At 46.7% G+C, this 15981-nt stretch overlaps 1 protein-coding gene across 4 annotated transcripts in view; it reads left to right on the top strand.

Moving 5' to 3' along the window:
* The window catches only part of CREB3L2 (cAMP responsive element binding protein 3 like 2), a 275941-nt gene that overhangs the window by 49452 nt on the left and 210508 nt on the right, over window positions 1-15981 (top strand). For all 4 annotated transcript variants that reach the window (XR_013991331.1, XR_013991332.1, XM_081024044.1 and 1 more), the window contains exons 4-11: window positions 835-922; window positions 1501-1682; window positions 3174-3320; window positions 5049-5107; window positions 6132-6200; window positions 14229-14328; window positions 15405-15531; window positions 15708-15933. Coding sequence is in view for 2 of the 4 variants with exons in the window: in XM_081024044.1 (XP_080880170.1) it covers window positions 835-922; window positions 1501-1682; window positions 3174-3320; window positions 5049-5107; window positions 6132-6200; window positions 14229-14328; window positions 15405-15531; window positions 15708-15933 (998 nt within the window). In the remaining 2 variants the exon portion in view is untranslated. The remainder of the gene's footprint in view (window positions 1-834; window positions 923-1500; window positions 1683-3173; window positions 3321-5048; window positions 5108-6131; window positions 6201-14228; window positions 14329-15404; window positions 15532-15707; window positions 15934-15981) is intronic.

Raw genomic sequence — 15981 nt, 5'->3', positions numbered from 1 at the left:
AGCGCCCTTTTCGTCGAGCTTCCAGGGCTCTGGAACGGATCCCAGACTCAAAACAAGGTGCCAGTGTGCAAGGTAAAAGCACCAGTAAGTAGTTAAAAACAACAAAACAATACCGCCACACACACAGACACATTTAAAAGCCTGTAGAATATTAATCCGCCTTAGGAAACAAAAAAAGAGAAATGCAAAATACAAATTAACCCCTCCTCCATTGAACAACACCCCCCAAGTTAAAACCCTATCCCCATTAAAACCATAAGTTTAGCACAAGGGGGCTACATCCAAAAGGACAGTGCCCTTTGGTATTGCCCCTTCGGTGGTAACCCCCCTGGGGCAGCCCCACCCCCAAGGCGGGCAGGCTTTATAGAGCTGCCCCATGTCTAGCTGGGGCAGCAGGTGCCCCAGCCACAGTCCTTTCCATGGTAGGCTGGCCATTTAGGCAAGTAGAAATGCACTGCTGCATAAGAGGGTGTGGACTTGCATATAATTTGCATGCACGAATATGTTTTTTTTTTTTTTTTTGCAGAGGCAAATTGATAAAGCATTGCTATAATTTAAGTAGAAACACAGTCGTCTCTCCATGGTGAGGAAGACTGTAACTAGGCGGCCTGCGCAGTCTGCTTTCCTGATGCAACCTCCAGGCTCCTGCTGCTCCCCTTTCGTAGGGTTCTTTAAAGCAGACTTTAAAGGTCTGTTTTCTGTAAAATGGGATGCCTGGCTGCCTCATTCTATGCTGATTGTCTTGCTTGTCTGGATTAACAAATTATGAAACTGGAAAGAAGGTGGGTTCTCTCCGAAAGTCTGATGTCTCTTTCAACCCTTTTGTCTTTTTAGACCAAGCCGCTGATTCACAAAGCTTTTCCAGAGATCAAACTGGAGCCGCATGAAGTGGACCAGTTCCTGAACCTTTCTTCCAAGGAAGGTTTGTTTTGTACCGCTGATTTCTCTCCACATGATGGGCAGCAAGGGAGAAGAGGCTTGGGCCCCTAGCTGTTGTTGGACTACAACTCCTATCATTCCAGTGGTCAGGGATGATGGGAACTGTAGTCCTTTAGTGCTGCTAACAGAGCGGTTTGACTTCACCCCTGGAGGCACGCTGCATTGTCTCTCGACAGACAGATGCAAACAAAGATATACTGGTCTTAGACATAGCAGCCTCCGGTTTCCTCATTGGCCTGACTTGAAGAAAGATACTGTGCTTTCTTAAAACTGCCGTTTCCTGTGATCTGCAAACCTGGAAACCGTGGTTGAAGCAAAGCTTTCAGCCTAGGTTCTGATCTTATTTTGTAAGCAGTGCTTTAGTCCTAACTTCCTGGTTCTGATGCCATGGGAACTGTGATTTAATAAGCCAAGCATGTGAGGGGGGGGGGGGGGACAAGGCTTTTTTTGTCTTAGTTTGAGAAATTTGCATCAGAGCTGGTCCACCATTTTTTCTAATGCTCTAAGACACACTTTCTGTTTGTCTCCCTTGCTCCTTTCTCCATCTTCTGTCTCTTGCAGCAATGGACACCCTGCACATGCCTCCGACCCCTCCCAGCAGCCACGGAAGTGACTCAGAGGGCGGCCAGAGCCCAACCAGGTCCCTCCCACCATCAAGTCCCAAACAGTTACAAGCCACGGCTAAAGTGACCTCGCACACGGCTTCCGCGCTCACCAATTCCCCTCTCTTAACGGCACCACACGTAGGGGACAGTTCTCTCTCTCTCTTAATGAATGCCATGTGTTTGATTCGCTATATTTTACTGTCATCACTCTGACTGCATATTACAATGGAAATCTCGTTCAAAATTCCTCCTGTTCCAAGAACAAGGTTGGTTTGTTTTAGCAGATGAAGGCTAGTTCTCTCATTGATACCAGGTATCACTGGAGGGTGAAAAAGTCCCGGCACCGAGTGACCACTAGCACATGAAAAATTGGGCCTGGAAATTGACATCTGACTTGCTGCAGAAAAGTGAAAATGGGCTCCTTATTTGCAAAGAAAATTGTGGCTCTGCAGCTCAACTGGTCTCTCTGCTTTCCTTATACCTAGTTAGGCCATTGGTCTTTACAGCTTAGTATTGTCTACGCCAGGGTTTCCCAAACTTGGGTCCTCAGCTTGTTTTTGGACTACAATTCCCATCATCCATGACCCTGTGAGCTAGGGATGATAGGAGTTGTACAAAAACTTGGAGACCCAAGTTTGGGAAACCCTGGTCTGCACTGGCTGACTTGCATCAGCTCTCTAGGATCTCAGACAGGAAAATTTCCCAGCCGTAGCTGAAGACACAGGGGTTTGAAATGGGGACCTTCTGTATGTAAATGAGATACTCTTCAGCTGAGCTCCTGCCCTTCCCTCATTTAAGACAGTCTTTTCATTTGGGTGCTTCTGTTCAGAAATGGAATTTCAGCACACCTGAATCAAGGGATTGAAAACTTTTCCTTCCACATGTTTTAGGACTCCCAACTCCTACTAACCCCAACCTATGTGGCCAGTGGTCAGAGGTGGTGGGAGTTACGAGTTCAGCAACATTACCTGGATGGTGAGTGTAAGCTCTTAGGCCACAATGGTCCCCACCTTTTTACAGGATAGGTGGAAAGAAAAACAGGGTTTGTGGATGCAGTTCTGTCTAAACCGTCAGTCCTGGATATGCTGGCATGGGAAAGAGTCTGTTCCAGAGGCTGGGAAGTTGATGATGAATGCAACAGCAGAATCTCTCCTAAGCAGTAGAGCAGTAGATCTGTAGAACCCAAAGAGCTGGAAGGACAGAACCAGCAAAGCAAGCTCAGTGGTTTCCAGTTTCCAATGGGTCCATAGTATTATTATGCCTCTATGTACAGAGTTGGAAAGAAACCTCAAAGGTAATCTAGTCCAGTTGACAATGGTGCAGGAGACCCCACATTTCAGCACCTGTAGCAGGTGGCTTTCAAGGCTCTGCTTAGTATATTACACATAGAAAAATGGACTTTTTAGAGCAGCAGCCTTTAGAGCAACACACCTTTGGAAAATAGATCCCCATTTCAGTGTTTTCTGGAGCTCTTTGCATGCATATCGCCAGCACTTGAGTTTACTGTTACGAATACAATTGTGACAGAAGACTTTGCTCTGAGAATGCAGTTCCTGTCAATATTTAAGAACCTTATTTTCCTCAACCCCCCCCCCTCGCTCTAATCCATTGTCTTTGTGTTTGCCGTAGAAATTGCAGGGCACAGGTCCCCTGATCTTGACAGAGGAGGAGAAGAGGACCCTGATCGCAGAAGGGTACCCTATCCCTACCAAACTGCCCCTAACAAAAGCAGAAGAAAAAGCACTGAAGAAGATCCGCAGGAAAATAAAAAACAAGGTAGGAGTTGCTATTAAACAACTTGGACTTATATTCAGGGTTGTTGGGGGTTTTTTTGTCGGGGGAGGGAGGACTTGGGCAAGATGCTCCTGGTGAACCACCTTCTCTGGGCAAGTCTGCTACTGTTGCCGGCATCAGTTTTCTTGCTGCCTTTCTCTGGACCCAGAAGGTGAGGCTGCTGTTCCGTCTTGCTCCTGCCATTGCTTGCTCACTCGGAGGTCAAGTGAGCAGACAGCAGTGAGAAGGACCAGCAGGCTCCAAGTCCTGGCAGCCTTCCTTCCACTGAGCCTGTTGGGTTGGCCAAGCGCCAGATAATGTTGGCCCTGTTTTGTTTCTCATACCAAGGAACTCTGTTATCACCTTCGGTGTATTTGTTCAGGGTATTTGTTACACTATTTTCCCACGGCAAAATCTGCCCACTGCTATGCCTATATAGAACAAAACACGATAAAGCAGAACAACATTTCAGGGCAATCTGCTAGCATTATGAAAGACACGTCTGCAAAATTTTAACAGGGTCGCCGTGAGGTTTTTAAAGGGTCATAGAACAGCATTTCAATAGGCCAAGCAAAATAACTCCTGTTAATCAGCTCTGTGTTACATCAAGATGGAGCGATCTGTTAATCATTCATACTAAGGCCTAACAATAGAAATAGAAAAGAACCCTATGCAAATTGCAGCAAACATAGTCTTATCTTATCCAAAACTTGTTCTTGGTCCCGAGGCCACCATCCTCCCAGACTGGGTGGGAGGGGCCAGAAAGAGTCGGGAACGAGGTCTTTCAGAAATACATAGCCAGATGCTATGCCAAGATGGGGAGACACTGTCCTCTGGATGTTTCTGGACTACAGCTCCCATTATTCTTGACCATTGGCTATACTGGCTGGGGCTGATGGGAGTTGGAGTCCCACCATAGGCTTCCCATCCCTGTCCTATATGCTGTCGCAGTGCTGTGATGGTTCTTCGATCGAGATGGCTAGATGGTGACTTTGTAAGTTTGTCTGGTCCTTGATCACTTTCATTACAAATCCTTGCACCAATAAGAGCCTAAGACGAGCCTGCTAGATCAGGCCAGAGGCCCATCTAGGCCAATATCCTGATCTCACTGTGGCCAATCAGATGAGTGTGGGAAGTACGCAAGATGGACAGGAGCAGAACAACACACTCTCCACCTGCAATTCTCACCAACTGGTATTGAGAGGTGATTCCTCTGGCAGTGGAGATGGAACATAGCCGTTGTTGATAGCCTTTTCCTGCACAAATTTGTCGTCTTCTAAATCCGTCCAAGTTGGTGACCATCCCTGCCTCCATATTTTAACAATGTGGTGCATGAAGTTTCTTTCGTTTATCTTCCAACATTCAGCTTCAGATGGAACACATTAGTTGAGTGCCCCCCCACTGTCTTCAGAACACCCCTGTGAGGTAGGCTAGGCTGAAAACAACTAGCTCAACATCTAAGCTAAGTGAGGATTTGGGCCCAGGTCTCCCTGGTTGCAGTCTGAAATTTTAACCCCTGTACCTAAACACTTGCTCTCTGGTATGAAGCTGGGCACCCTTCTGGGGCAGTGAGGAGCTGGAGTGGCATGGGCAACACTCCACTGTGACATGAGACATGATTTTACAGCTTAAAGCTGAAGTTGCTTTCCTTATCCATTCCTGAGTTCTAATTCTTCTTTTAGTTATGGCCTTTGTTAGGTGTGTAATCAGTGCTTTGCATTTCTCCTGTAGATCTCTGCCCAAGAGAGCAGGAGGAAAAAGAAAGAATACATGGACAGCTTGGAGAAAAAGTAAGCTTGCCAGAATGACCTGTACAAGAGAAAGTTGCATTCTGGAATGCAGAATCCCAGCCTCCCCATTCCATTCCCTCTCCTGCCTGGTTTTCTGTTCTCATTCTTTCCCAAGAAACAGTCAGTCAGCCATCATTCCATGGTGACTTAAGCATGTTACGTCCTCATGGGGCTGTTTGCGGATCCCCCCCTTCCCTGTTTTTTTTCTCCTGCAAATGGTTGGGGTTCCCCCAAAGCTGCTGCTGCTTCCCTTAAGTGCCTGGGTGTTGCTTTTTTGGCTTCATAAGCAACAGCGCTCACAGCCTGAACATTGGAAATAGAGGGAAAGATTGCAGTGACGGCTGTGGAAGGGGTAGACAAAATGGAGGCTTCATAACGCAGTGGTAGAGCAGTTGTTGTTTTTAATGCAGGGACTCCTACCTTTGGCTGAAAGGATCTCTCTGGGATAAAAAGCTCAGAGACCCCTTCACTGAGGCCCTGAAGAGCTGCTGCCTTTCTGAATACGGTAGAAGGGCCAGCAGCATGACTCTATTCAAGCCAGATTTATATTCTCACCATGTTTATTTTGATGCCAGCAAGGAACCAACATGGCCACAAAGCATTGGAGCTGTGTGTGTTTCACATGCCCCCTCGTGGCTGCTCCTGGAAATACTACTATTGTTAGCACAAGAAAACAAGCTATAGCTGTTCAAGCACTTGGAGGTATCACTGCAGCCCTGTCATGGTCTGAAATACCTATGCTCAGAACAGAATTTGGCACAGAATAAGCTGCTGAGATTATTTCCTTCTCTTGTTCCGGCATCTCGGCATCTCCTCCTCCAGCGTGCAGTGCAACTCTTGCTTACAAAATTGATGCACGCACTCTTGCCGTGGTGGCAAGGGAGAGTCACCTTTTTCTGAATTAAAGGAGTGTGACAGATTTCTGTCTGCTTACTAGCAGCAGTTCAGAAAGCATATCCCATTTTGGTTGTTCCATCCCAACCGAGGAAATAGCTTAACCTTTCTTTTTCTGCTTGTTCCCAAGGGTCGAGTGCTGCTCAAATGAGAACAGTGAGCTTCGCAAGAAGGTAGAAGTTCTGGAGAACACAAACAGGTGAGTTATAAAGCACTCTGGTCCGTAGCTAATACTTCTGCCGTGTTTTGGAGCGAAGCAGCTGGCTATATTGACTCGCCAATTGCATGAGCAAGATTACAAGCTGGAAGTGGAATAAGAACAAAAGACAAGCCCATCTAGTTCACCAACCAGATAGCTGTGGGAAACCCCTAGCAGGGCCTGTGTACAATAGCACTCTCCCCTGCTTCAGTTCAGAAGCACAGAGCTCTCAGCAGGGAAGGTGCAACATAGCCTTCATGGCCAGCAGCCATTTATAGCTTTATTCTTCATGAATTTGTTTAACCCCCTTTCAAAACCATCCAAGTTGTTTCCCGCCACTATACCTAGCAGCAGTGAGTTCCACAAATTTGTGCCGTCTTAAAGAAGCATTTCCTTTTGTCTGAGCTAAATCCTCTAGCATTAAGCTTCATTGAAACAGCTCTCAGTTCTAGTATCGTGAGAAAGGGGAAAACACTTCTCTTTACCTGCTTTCTCCATACCATGCAAAATTTTATACAACTCTGTCGTATCAGGCCCTCGGCCACAGTGGGGGATGAGACGTGCCCAGTTAATCTCTGTGATTTCCAGAAACTGATACTCGGAGGTGTACAGCCTCTGAAAGTGGAATCAGAACTTCATGGGAGGATAAGAAGTTAGAAATTTGTTGAGTGAGGACGAGGGTATCAGTGGCTCCTTGCCATGGTTAACTAATACACCAAACTCTCTAGTTCAGAAATATGGTTTGTGTGTTAAACATATGGACACATTGCTACCAATTATATGGCAATTTGGGCAATACCGTCTACACCTGCAGCTGGCAAGTGGCCAGTTGCATATCAAGGCACTGACAGTAAGAAAGGAACGTGGTGTCAGGACTGAGCAAATCCCATTAATAACGTCTCTTCTCTTGCTGGATCATGCACCTGGGCTCTGCCAGCTTCCTGCACTGTGACGGACTAGGGCAGTGAATCTGACATACATATTTTTTGAAAAACCACCCAGATAAAGGAATGCACTCATGCATTTGTTGGACGATATCGCTGGAGTGTGTGCCTGCATCTGGGAGCGGATTATCTCTTTGAGGATAAAGACCCAGAAGTGGTTTCCAAGTCTGACTGACACTTGGTGTGTGTTGCTAATTGGATAGCAAGTGTTCCGAATCTCTGGATCTCATACCGCGGAGGCAGCCTTGGAGTTTAGAAAGCGTCTCCCACACACGGCTTTTGTGCTCTTGAAGGCAGAACGGCATGTTGCCATAACAAACTCAGCTCCTCTTACCCAAGTTCAAGATTATGGTATGGGGACAGAAGAGGCATTTGTAACGCCTTGCAGATTGTAGGCTTACGGGTGGGTGTGCTTAACCATTCTTGCACCCATTGCAAAGCACCTTGCAAAGCACCGTCCTTTTTGTCTGTTTCCCCCTATGCTGAACCTTTTTGTTTGTGCAACCTGTCTGGGACAGGAGAACAATTAAAAATGGCCTAGATGACTGGGGAGAAGGATCAAGCACTATCTTCCTGCTGGTTAAAGTAAAGGTAAAGGGACCCCTGACCATTAGGTCCAGTCGTGACCGACTCTGGGGTTGCGGCAGTCATATTGGCCGAGGGAGCCGGCGTACAGCTTCTGGGTCATGTGGCCAGCATGACTAAGCTGCTTCTGGCGAACCAGAGCAGCGCACGGAAACGCCGTTTACCTTCCCATTGGAGTGGTACCTATTTATCTACTTGCACTTGACGTGTTTTCAAACTGCTAGGTTGGCAGGAGCAGGGACTGAGCAACGGGAGCTCACCCCGTCGTGGGGATTCGAACTGCCGACCTTCTGATTGGCAAGCCCTAGGCTCTGCGGTTTAACCCACAGTGCCACCCGCGTCCCTTACCTGCTGGTTAAGAGGCGCCATATTACAACAGTATTGTATGCCGACAGGTTCAATTCATGTCACCTCTGGCTAAGAATGGATCAGCTGGTGATGCAGAAGAACCCCAGCCTGAGTCCCTACAGAGCCCCTGTCAGCCAGAAAAGGCAAAGCTGGGCTAGACAGACGAGTATAGTGTGCCCTGATAGACGAAGGCAACTTCTTGTGTTTCTCAGCTGTAGCTCAGGGTTGAGGAACCTGTGGTCCTCTAGATGATTTGGATTTGGACTTCCATTGGCCCCAGCCAGCATGGTTAAGGATGATGGAATCAATAGTCTAGCAAAGTCTGCAAGGCTACAGGTTTCCCACTCTTGCTATATAGCTGATAGTGCTCCCTTGAAAAACATGTTGAAAGGCATTGAGCCTTCACATTCCTCGTCTGTATTGAGAAGGTATGGTCTTGTTAGGGTTTCTAAGCAATATTTTGACCGTACTACAGTAGTTTTGAATTTGGTTGGATAAAGATAATGAATAAAGGCCGTATTTAACAAACCCACCACGCTAGCAAAAGTCAGTGCAAGGAGTGGAATGGGAATTCGTCCACCAGTGTGTGTTCTGCACAGTCCCCAAATTTGCTCTTGAGGGTTGAAAAACCCCCAAAAGAGACTTCGGGAACAACACACAGGGAGGGGGGGGGGAAAGGTTCCATTGTGCAAGGAAAATCATTGTACTGATACAACCTTGACCTTAGCACTGGGTTGAATGCAAGCCATTATCTTTTGTGGATTTAAGTTGAGAATAAACTTCCCTTCCTCCAGTTTTTGCAAAAGGAGACTTTATTGAGGCATTGTAATTTGTTGATTTGCTTACACTAAACAGATTAATCATTAGTAAAAAGATAGGCGATATTTTTTATTTTACTGACTGGCTGTCCTAATATATTTAAATTTAATATTTGGCTTGGAGTTTGCTGGTTCAGATGTCTTGCAAGTGAACCATCCTTCAGCTCCATTTGCATTAAAATAGCATAAAGATGCTCTTGAGATTTTTACCATCTTTGGTCAACTGAGATACGCTTATCTATTTTCATCCCCAGTCTCATCAGTGTTTGACAATATGTTACATGTTAAAATCTGCAAAAATCTGTACTCTTCTAGCAATGGCAGCATCCAATATAAGTGACTTGGTTTGTTCTGCAGTGTTTTTGGTCCTTTCTGTGTGCAAACAATTGATTGGCCAAGAATGCACGCAGCCCTCCATCCAAAAAGAAATTTAGCTACTCCTGCTCTCCATTTGGCATTGGCATTTGATACACTTGGGATTGCTGCAGATGTGCATGGCTGGGCAAACAGCCCAGCAGGGGTCTTTCTTTTTTCTTTTGCAAATGTGTTGGTGTCAAGTCCTTTTGAAGGGGCCGTTGCTGGGATGCTGCACATTTTGGCGGAATGAAATTGATCTGATACATTTTCCAGCGTTCCTATTAAACAGATTGCCTCTTAAGATTATGGCTTTGAGACTTAATTGGACATTTCCTTGTTGATGTGCCAGTGTCCTTTTTCTGGTTGTTAACTAAATTTAATAGTAAGCCTGCCTTTTAAAGGGTCTCTCTGGGTATGTAAAGGGGGCTTCAGAAACCAAGTTGTAGAAATGCCATAATTGACTTGTGTACAGTGGTACCTTGGTTCTCGAATAGCTTAGTTGCCGAACAAATCGGCTCCCGAATGCCGCAAGCCCGGAAGTAAGTGTTCTGGTTTGTGAATGTTTTTCGGAAGCCGAACGTCCAACGCAGCTTCTGCTTGAGTACAGGAAGTTCCTGCAGCCAATCGGAAGCCACACCTTGGTTTTCTAACGGTTTCAGGAGTCAAACGGACTTCCGGAATGGATTAAGTTCAAGAACCAAGGTACAACTGTACAGTTATTTATTTACAGGGCAGTGACAGAAACAACAACAACAACAACAACAACAACAACAACAACCCACCAAAAATTCTTAGTTTTCTGCTTTCCCAGAAAACACATGATTGATATTTTAAATGAAACATGAAGGTTTTAAATCTCCCTTGTTTCTGCTAGCACTGTTTGATAAACCTTCTGGTGATTAGGTGTCTGTGCTGCATGAACATTGGTTTGGAATGGGTGGGTATTCAGCACTGATTTATCTGAAATGGCTGCTTCCTTTAGAATAGGGTGTGGAGAAACCATTGACTTTGCCCAATCCTTCAGCATCAAAACACAGTGGATGTAAAGAAGGCAGAAAATCAAAAAGATGGTGATTGGAAGAGCTCTTCCGCCCTTTCCTTGTCAATCAGCTGCCCTTCTCTTCCACAACAGGCTTTAGAAAGGCTTTTCCACTCTAGAGGTACCCTAAACACACCACTTCTGCTACCATGGTTGATTATGACCATTTCCTTCCTTTCCTTCTATGGATGGGCTAGTAGCTTGAGTTATCCCATTTATCCACACAACATCCCTGTTAAGCTAGGCCAAGAATAACTGGCCAAAGGCCAGCCAGTGAACTTCTGAACCTGGGTCACCTCAGTTGTGATCATGAATTCTCTCCCGCAGGCTACACTCCTCTGGTTTGTTGACTGTCAGTCTTTGGAGCGGGGGGGGGGGGGGCTGTCTGTAGTCTTCACTTTGCACCTCATGGCCAACACACCCTTGGGGCACAGTGAAAAAAATAAAGCTAAATGGAAGGCAGGAGGCAAAGCTGTGAAATGGCTGAGCCCTCATTGGCCAGGGAAGTGCAAATGTGTGTGTGAGCGCGCACACATGCACACACACTGCTTAGGAGAAGGCAGTTCTTTGAATTGCACCCCCTAAGTGTGTCAGGCAAAGATCGCCGTTTCTTTCAGCATCAGAGTTCCTGTTTTATGCTCTCACCTTTTTCTCCTCCCCCCACCCACTTCTTTGAGCTATGCATGTACTTGCTTAACCAAAACAGTTGTGAATTTTAGTAAGATGCACTGCTGGGGCCTCTTAGTGTATCATCTACTCCCCCCCCCCACCCCCTCTCTCTAACTTCTTAAATGGCTTTTTCTCACTTAGCCTACCCCTTCCATTTTCAGTAGATAGCTGCCAAAATGAATTGTTTTCAGTAAACTGAAGAATGTCTTTTCTCTGCAGATGAGCAAGGCTTTTGACTTTGATTTATTCCCCTAGCACCACATTTTATATCCAAATGAAGCATTCAAGTTTGAAAGAAGTTTCATCCTGAGTTGTAAAGTAGCCATGACCCGGCGCATGAGCTGCTCATCTCAGTTTCTTGTTATTCCTTTGGTCCTTCGCCTCTCATGCCACCTGATCCTTTCTAACCTGGAGATGCTAAACCTGGAATCTCCTGCATTCAAAGCACATGCTTCAGCAGTGAGCTATGCCTCTGAATACCAGTTCCTGGGAATCACAGGTGCGGAGAGAGTTGTTGTGCTCAAGTCCTGTTTTAAAAGGCTTCCCACAGGCATCTGGTTGGCCACTGTGAGAACAGGATGCTGCCCTAAATGTGCTATTGGCCTGATCTTATGTTCCTATTCAGCAAAGTGCACATAGGAAGCTGACTTAAGCTGAATCAGAGCTGTGTAGACTGGGTCTAGCCCAGTACTGTTGACACCAGCTCTCCAGGGTTTCCCAGCCCTGCTTACAGGGTCTCCACTTTTGGGCTGGTCTGGAAAACTGGGGATGATTTGTGGTCTCCACTGATCATCCTGCCGTACCACCACCACAGTCCTCTTGGGAAAGGCCAGAGTCTCACCTCTGACTTTGCCCTGAGCTTTGGAGGCAAAGTCAGAAGAGATTCTGTCTCTTTCCCCAAGAGTCAGGCCTGGCTGAGAGGGGGAATTGGCGTCGGGTGATGCTAGATGACGGATGGGATACTTGCCAGAGGGCAGAAAGAGCGATCCCTGCAGCGAACACGGCAAGCGTATTTGTGGAGCCTTTTCTCCTCTGCTTTCAATTACATGGTGGCAGCTTCCCATCTCCAAGGGGTTTCTGCAACTCAAGCATATCACAGTGTGCAACAGAGCCCTAATTCTGGCTTCTATATAAAGAGAAAAGCTGCTTCAGAGGAATGTTGAGCGGAGATGTGTCAGGGTCTCTTGTCCCCTTCTCCAGCCAGCAATTTGCCACTCCTAACAAAGTACATAAAGGTAACTATAAAGGTAACTGACTATTAGGTCCAGTCATGACCGACTCTGGGGTTGTGGCACTCATCTCACTTTACTGGCCAAGGGAGCAGGCGTACAGCTTCCGGGTCATGTGGCCAGCATGACTAAGCCACTTCTGGCGAACCAGAGCAGCACATGGAAATGCCGTTTAACTTCCCGCCGGAGTGGTAACTATTTATCTACTTGCACTTTGATGTGCTTTCGAACTGCTAGATTGGCAGGAGCAGGGACCGAGCAATGGGAGCTCACCCCGTGGCGGGGATTCGAACCGCCAACCTTCTGATCAGCAAGTCCTAGGCTCTGTGGTTTAACCCACAGCACCACCCGCGTCCCTAACAAAGTACATGAGATCAGGCCAATGACCCATCAAGTCCAGCATTCTGTTCTCACAGTGGCCAACCAGATGCCTGTGGGAAACCCATAAGCAGGACCTGAGAACAGGGGCACTCCCCACTCCTGCAGTTTCCAGCAACATCCTGCCCACATGGGCTTCAAAACAGAGAGAGGGATGCTTGCATAAGAAAGGTGTAAGCAGGAGTGATTTGGTTCTGTGAAATGGCAGCTAGGGAATGGATTCAGCACTGCATTCCCTCACTACTTTTCTGCTCAAAGTATGCTCTCGTTTCATTCAGAAAAGGCACATAAATTTTACAAAATAGGAGGCTGCAGGTGAGCAGATTTTTTTTTAGGGCAGGGGTTATTAATAATATTAAGAAAGTTCTGGTCCACATAGATCTCTGGTGGGAGCATTGGGAGTCCTAATTTAAGCCTGAACATCTAGAGTCCTTGAATTCATTCAGACCCTAATTAGAGAGGTGCTTGTTGTTGTTGTTGTTGTTGTTGGGTTTTTTTAAGGCAAATTTACATTTGGCTATAAAGGCACCTCTGGGGATGTATTTTGTAACTTGAGCATGTAAAGAAAGATTGGACTGAAGTGTGTAGAAGAGGGTTGGGGAATGTGTGCGGTTGGAGTCCCAATTCCCATCAGCCCCAAGCAACATGGCCAATTCTTAAGGGATAATTCAGTGACCTCTATACCACATCCATGGTGTAGAATATAATTCATGGACCTTGAAAAGATGTATGTTTGTTTTTCTTGTGAGCGAAACTATAGGGCCCTAGGCTGCCAGATAAAGTGTGCAGTTGTTGTTGTTTTTTTACTTTTTTAATTGGTTTGTTGTGGCAGGTCAACAGAGAGCTTTAGCCTACTCGTAATTGCTCAAACCCAAATTGCTGGCACACGCTTAAATCCCTCTCACAGAAGAGTGACAGTCTGGAGACACCCAGAGACAGTTGAGGACAGGGGGTGGGGACCTGTGGCCCTCCATATGCTGCTGACCTACAACTCCCATGAGCCCCAGTCAATGTAGCCAGTGGTCGAGGATGATGGGAGTTGTAGTTAAGCAACATCTGGAGGGCCATAGGTTTTCCACACCTGCCCTAGGTCAACAAATCTTCTTTAAATAAGAATCTGACTTTTGCAGGTAGGAAAGTGATGGGGAAATCCCCTGAGAAGTGTGAATGATTAATGGGGAGGTTTCATGATTAACGGTTTTCAAAGGCATCAGGTTGGCCACTGTGGGAACAGGATGCTGTGGGCCATAGGCCTGATCCAGCAGGCTCCTCCTACGTTCTTACAAACACCCTGCGACCAGATCAGGATGGATCTTCCTTCTCTTACAACCTAATCCCAAACTAATCGGGCGGGATGCATGCTCAAGAAAGGTCGGACATAGTTTAACCTCCATGTAAGCTTTGTGCAAGGTAGTAGGAATGAATGCTCAATGAACAGGTTGTCTGGAGAAGCCCTCTGCTCTGTACAGGTTCAACTGATCTAGCGCCCCAGAAGAAGAAACAGTCCTCTAAGTGTTCTGGGCGTGTGCCTCTTCATTGGCAGGCTCAACAAATCTTGAAGCGTTGTATGAATATGACAAAGGGCAAAGAATAAGAGTGGTGCATGAAATGCAGAATCCCAGACCAACACATGTTGATTTCTGCCGCTCTCCATCTTTCAGAACACTCCTGCAGCAACTGCAGAGGCTCCAAGCCATGGTGGCTGGCAAAGTGTCTCGCTCGTGCAAAGCTGCCGGCACGCAAACGGGGACCTGCCTCATGGTGAGTCCTGCCTATTCCTTTTCTCCTTAGGTCCCTCCCTGGGCCATCGATGGGTCACACATTGTTTAGCAGGAACTGCATCATGGTGGGGCACAGGGGCAGGGAACCTTTTTCAGCCCAGGGGCCACATGCCAGCGGTGGGCTATGCTAAAGAGGGAAGCGCGTAGAGCAACAAATGCAATTTTTTAACTTTTGCACAGTGGGCTAGCCCCAAAATAACCATCTCAGATCTCCTGTCTGCCTTTATTTCTCCCCAATATGACATGTTCTGCCTAACATAAAAAAAACCCCTGCACTTCTCATCTCAAGCTAAAAAGTGCTTCTTCCTGATGTGCTAGCTTTCTTTGGCCAGTGAGCATTCAACCATGCAATTCCCTCGGCAGCATTGCAAAGTCATATTGTCCCCAGAGAGCTGTGTCGTTTGCTTCTAGGCTGGCTTTATTTGGCAGGCGAAAACTGAAATGTGCTTCTCTCCCCCTGTCCTTGCTGTATGAATCCAACAGGGGCAATTTGGTGTTGTTTTTGTTTTTTAAGCAGCTGTCCCTGCATCTACCAGTCAAGCCCCCACTTTGAGCTCCTATTAATTCTCCCCTTCCTGCCTGAGCTTTCCCTCTTCCAACATGTCCTGTCAGGCTGCTTTTTAAACTCACGGTTGTGTGTGCCTGTTGAGTTGCGAGGAGCCTGGGAAGTGCCCACTGTGATGTTATGAAACAACATTGAAATTCATGTCACAGCCTAGTCTAGCCAAGATGGATTTCCTACCTTTTTGAGTTTTGCGAGTAAGTAGCTCTGCTGAGCGGAATGGCTGCAGAGCTTCCAGCATTGCCATACTAATGTGGAACGTCTCTCCTTCTGAGGAGCTGAATCTGGATTGCATCTGTGCTCCTAGTTTCAAGCATCCTGTCTCATGATTAATGCAGCCTGGGGAAGGAAATCACCTCTGAACCACACATCATTTTCTTTGTTTTGATATTGCTCTGTATTTGATGTTTGAGCTGTAAGACTTTATTTCTGTTCGTTGGCTCAAGTATAACTGAGTCTCTGTGTCTTTCTTCCAACCTCCCTCCCCCCGCCAGGTGGTAGTTTTATGCTTCGCAATAATTTTTGGCAGCTTCTCCCAAAGTTACGGTCCCACGTCCTCCATCACAAAGGCAGTGCTACCATCCCAGCATTCCATGCCAGAGTCATATACAGCCTCTATAGGTGAGTGAGCATCTCTCTCGTGGTTCTGCAGTTATTCAGTTTCCAAAAGGAGAGGGAGCTACGATTTGCCTCTGCCCTAAGGAGCTAGATCTGACATAAGGGGATTTGCATTGCATTTTGTGCCCAAAATGGTTTCTGTTCTTCATCCCCTCTCCCTCCTACCTCTTTCTGTACAGTGAGGTCAAGGAGTCTTCTGACTTATGAGGGGCCTCCTCACCCGCTGGAGGAACAGCACTTCTCAGATCGCAGCAACAGCTGGGACAGGCACCTGGAGGCCTCCAAGCACTCAGCTCTGCCTTCGGAATCTGTGTCCAGGTCACCGCATGACCAAGTCACAGAGATCATGATAGCCAATGAAACGAGGCTAGAGAAGTCATTGCTGGTAGAGTTCCAGCAGCACAGGTGAGTGGAGGGCATGGGCTGGTTGAACACAGAGCAATGGTGGGAGGA

Source organism: Podarcis pityusensis, assembly GCF_964106645.2.
Source record: "Podarcis pityusensis genome assembly, chromosome: 10".
Classification (NCBI taxonomy): Eukaryota; Metazoa; Chordata; class Lepidosauria; order Squamata; family Lacertidae; genus Podarcis; species Podarcis pityusensis.
The sequence above is the reverse complement of the archived record's forward strand: the minus strand, read 5'-3'. Positions and strand labels throughout refer to the sequence as shown.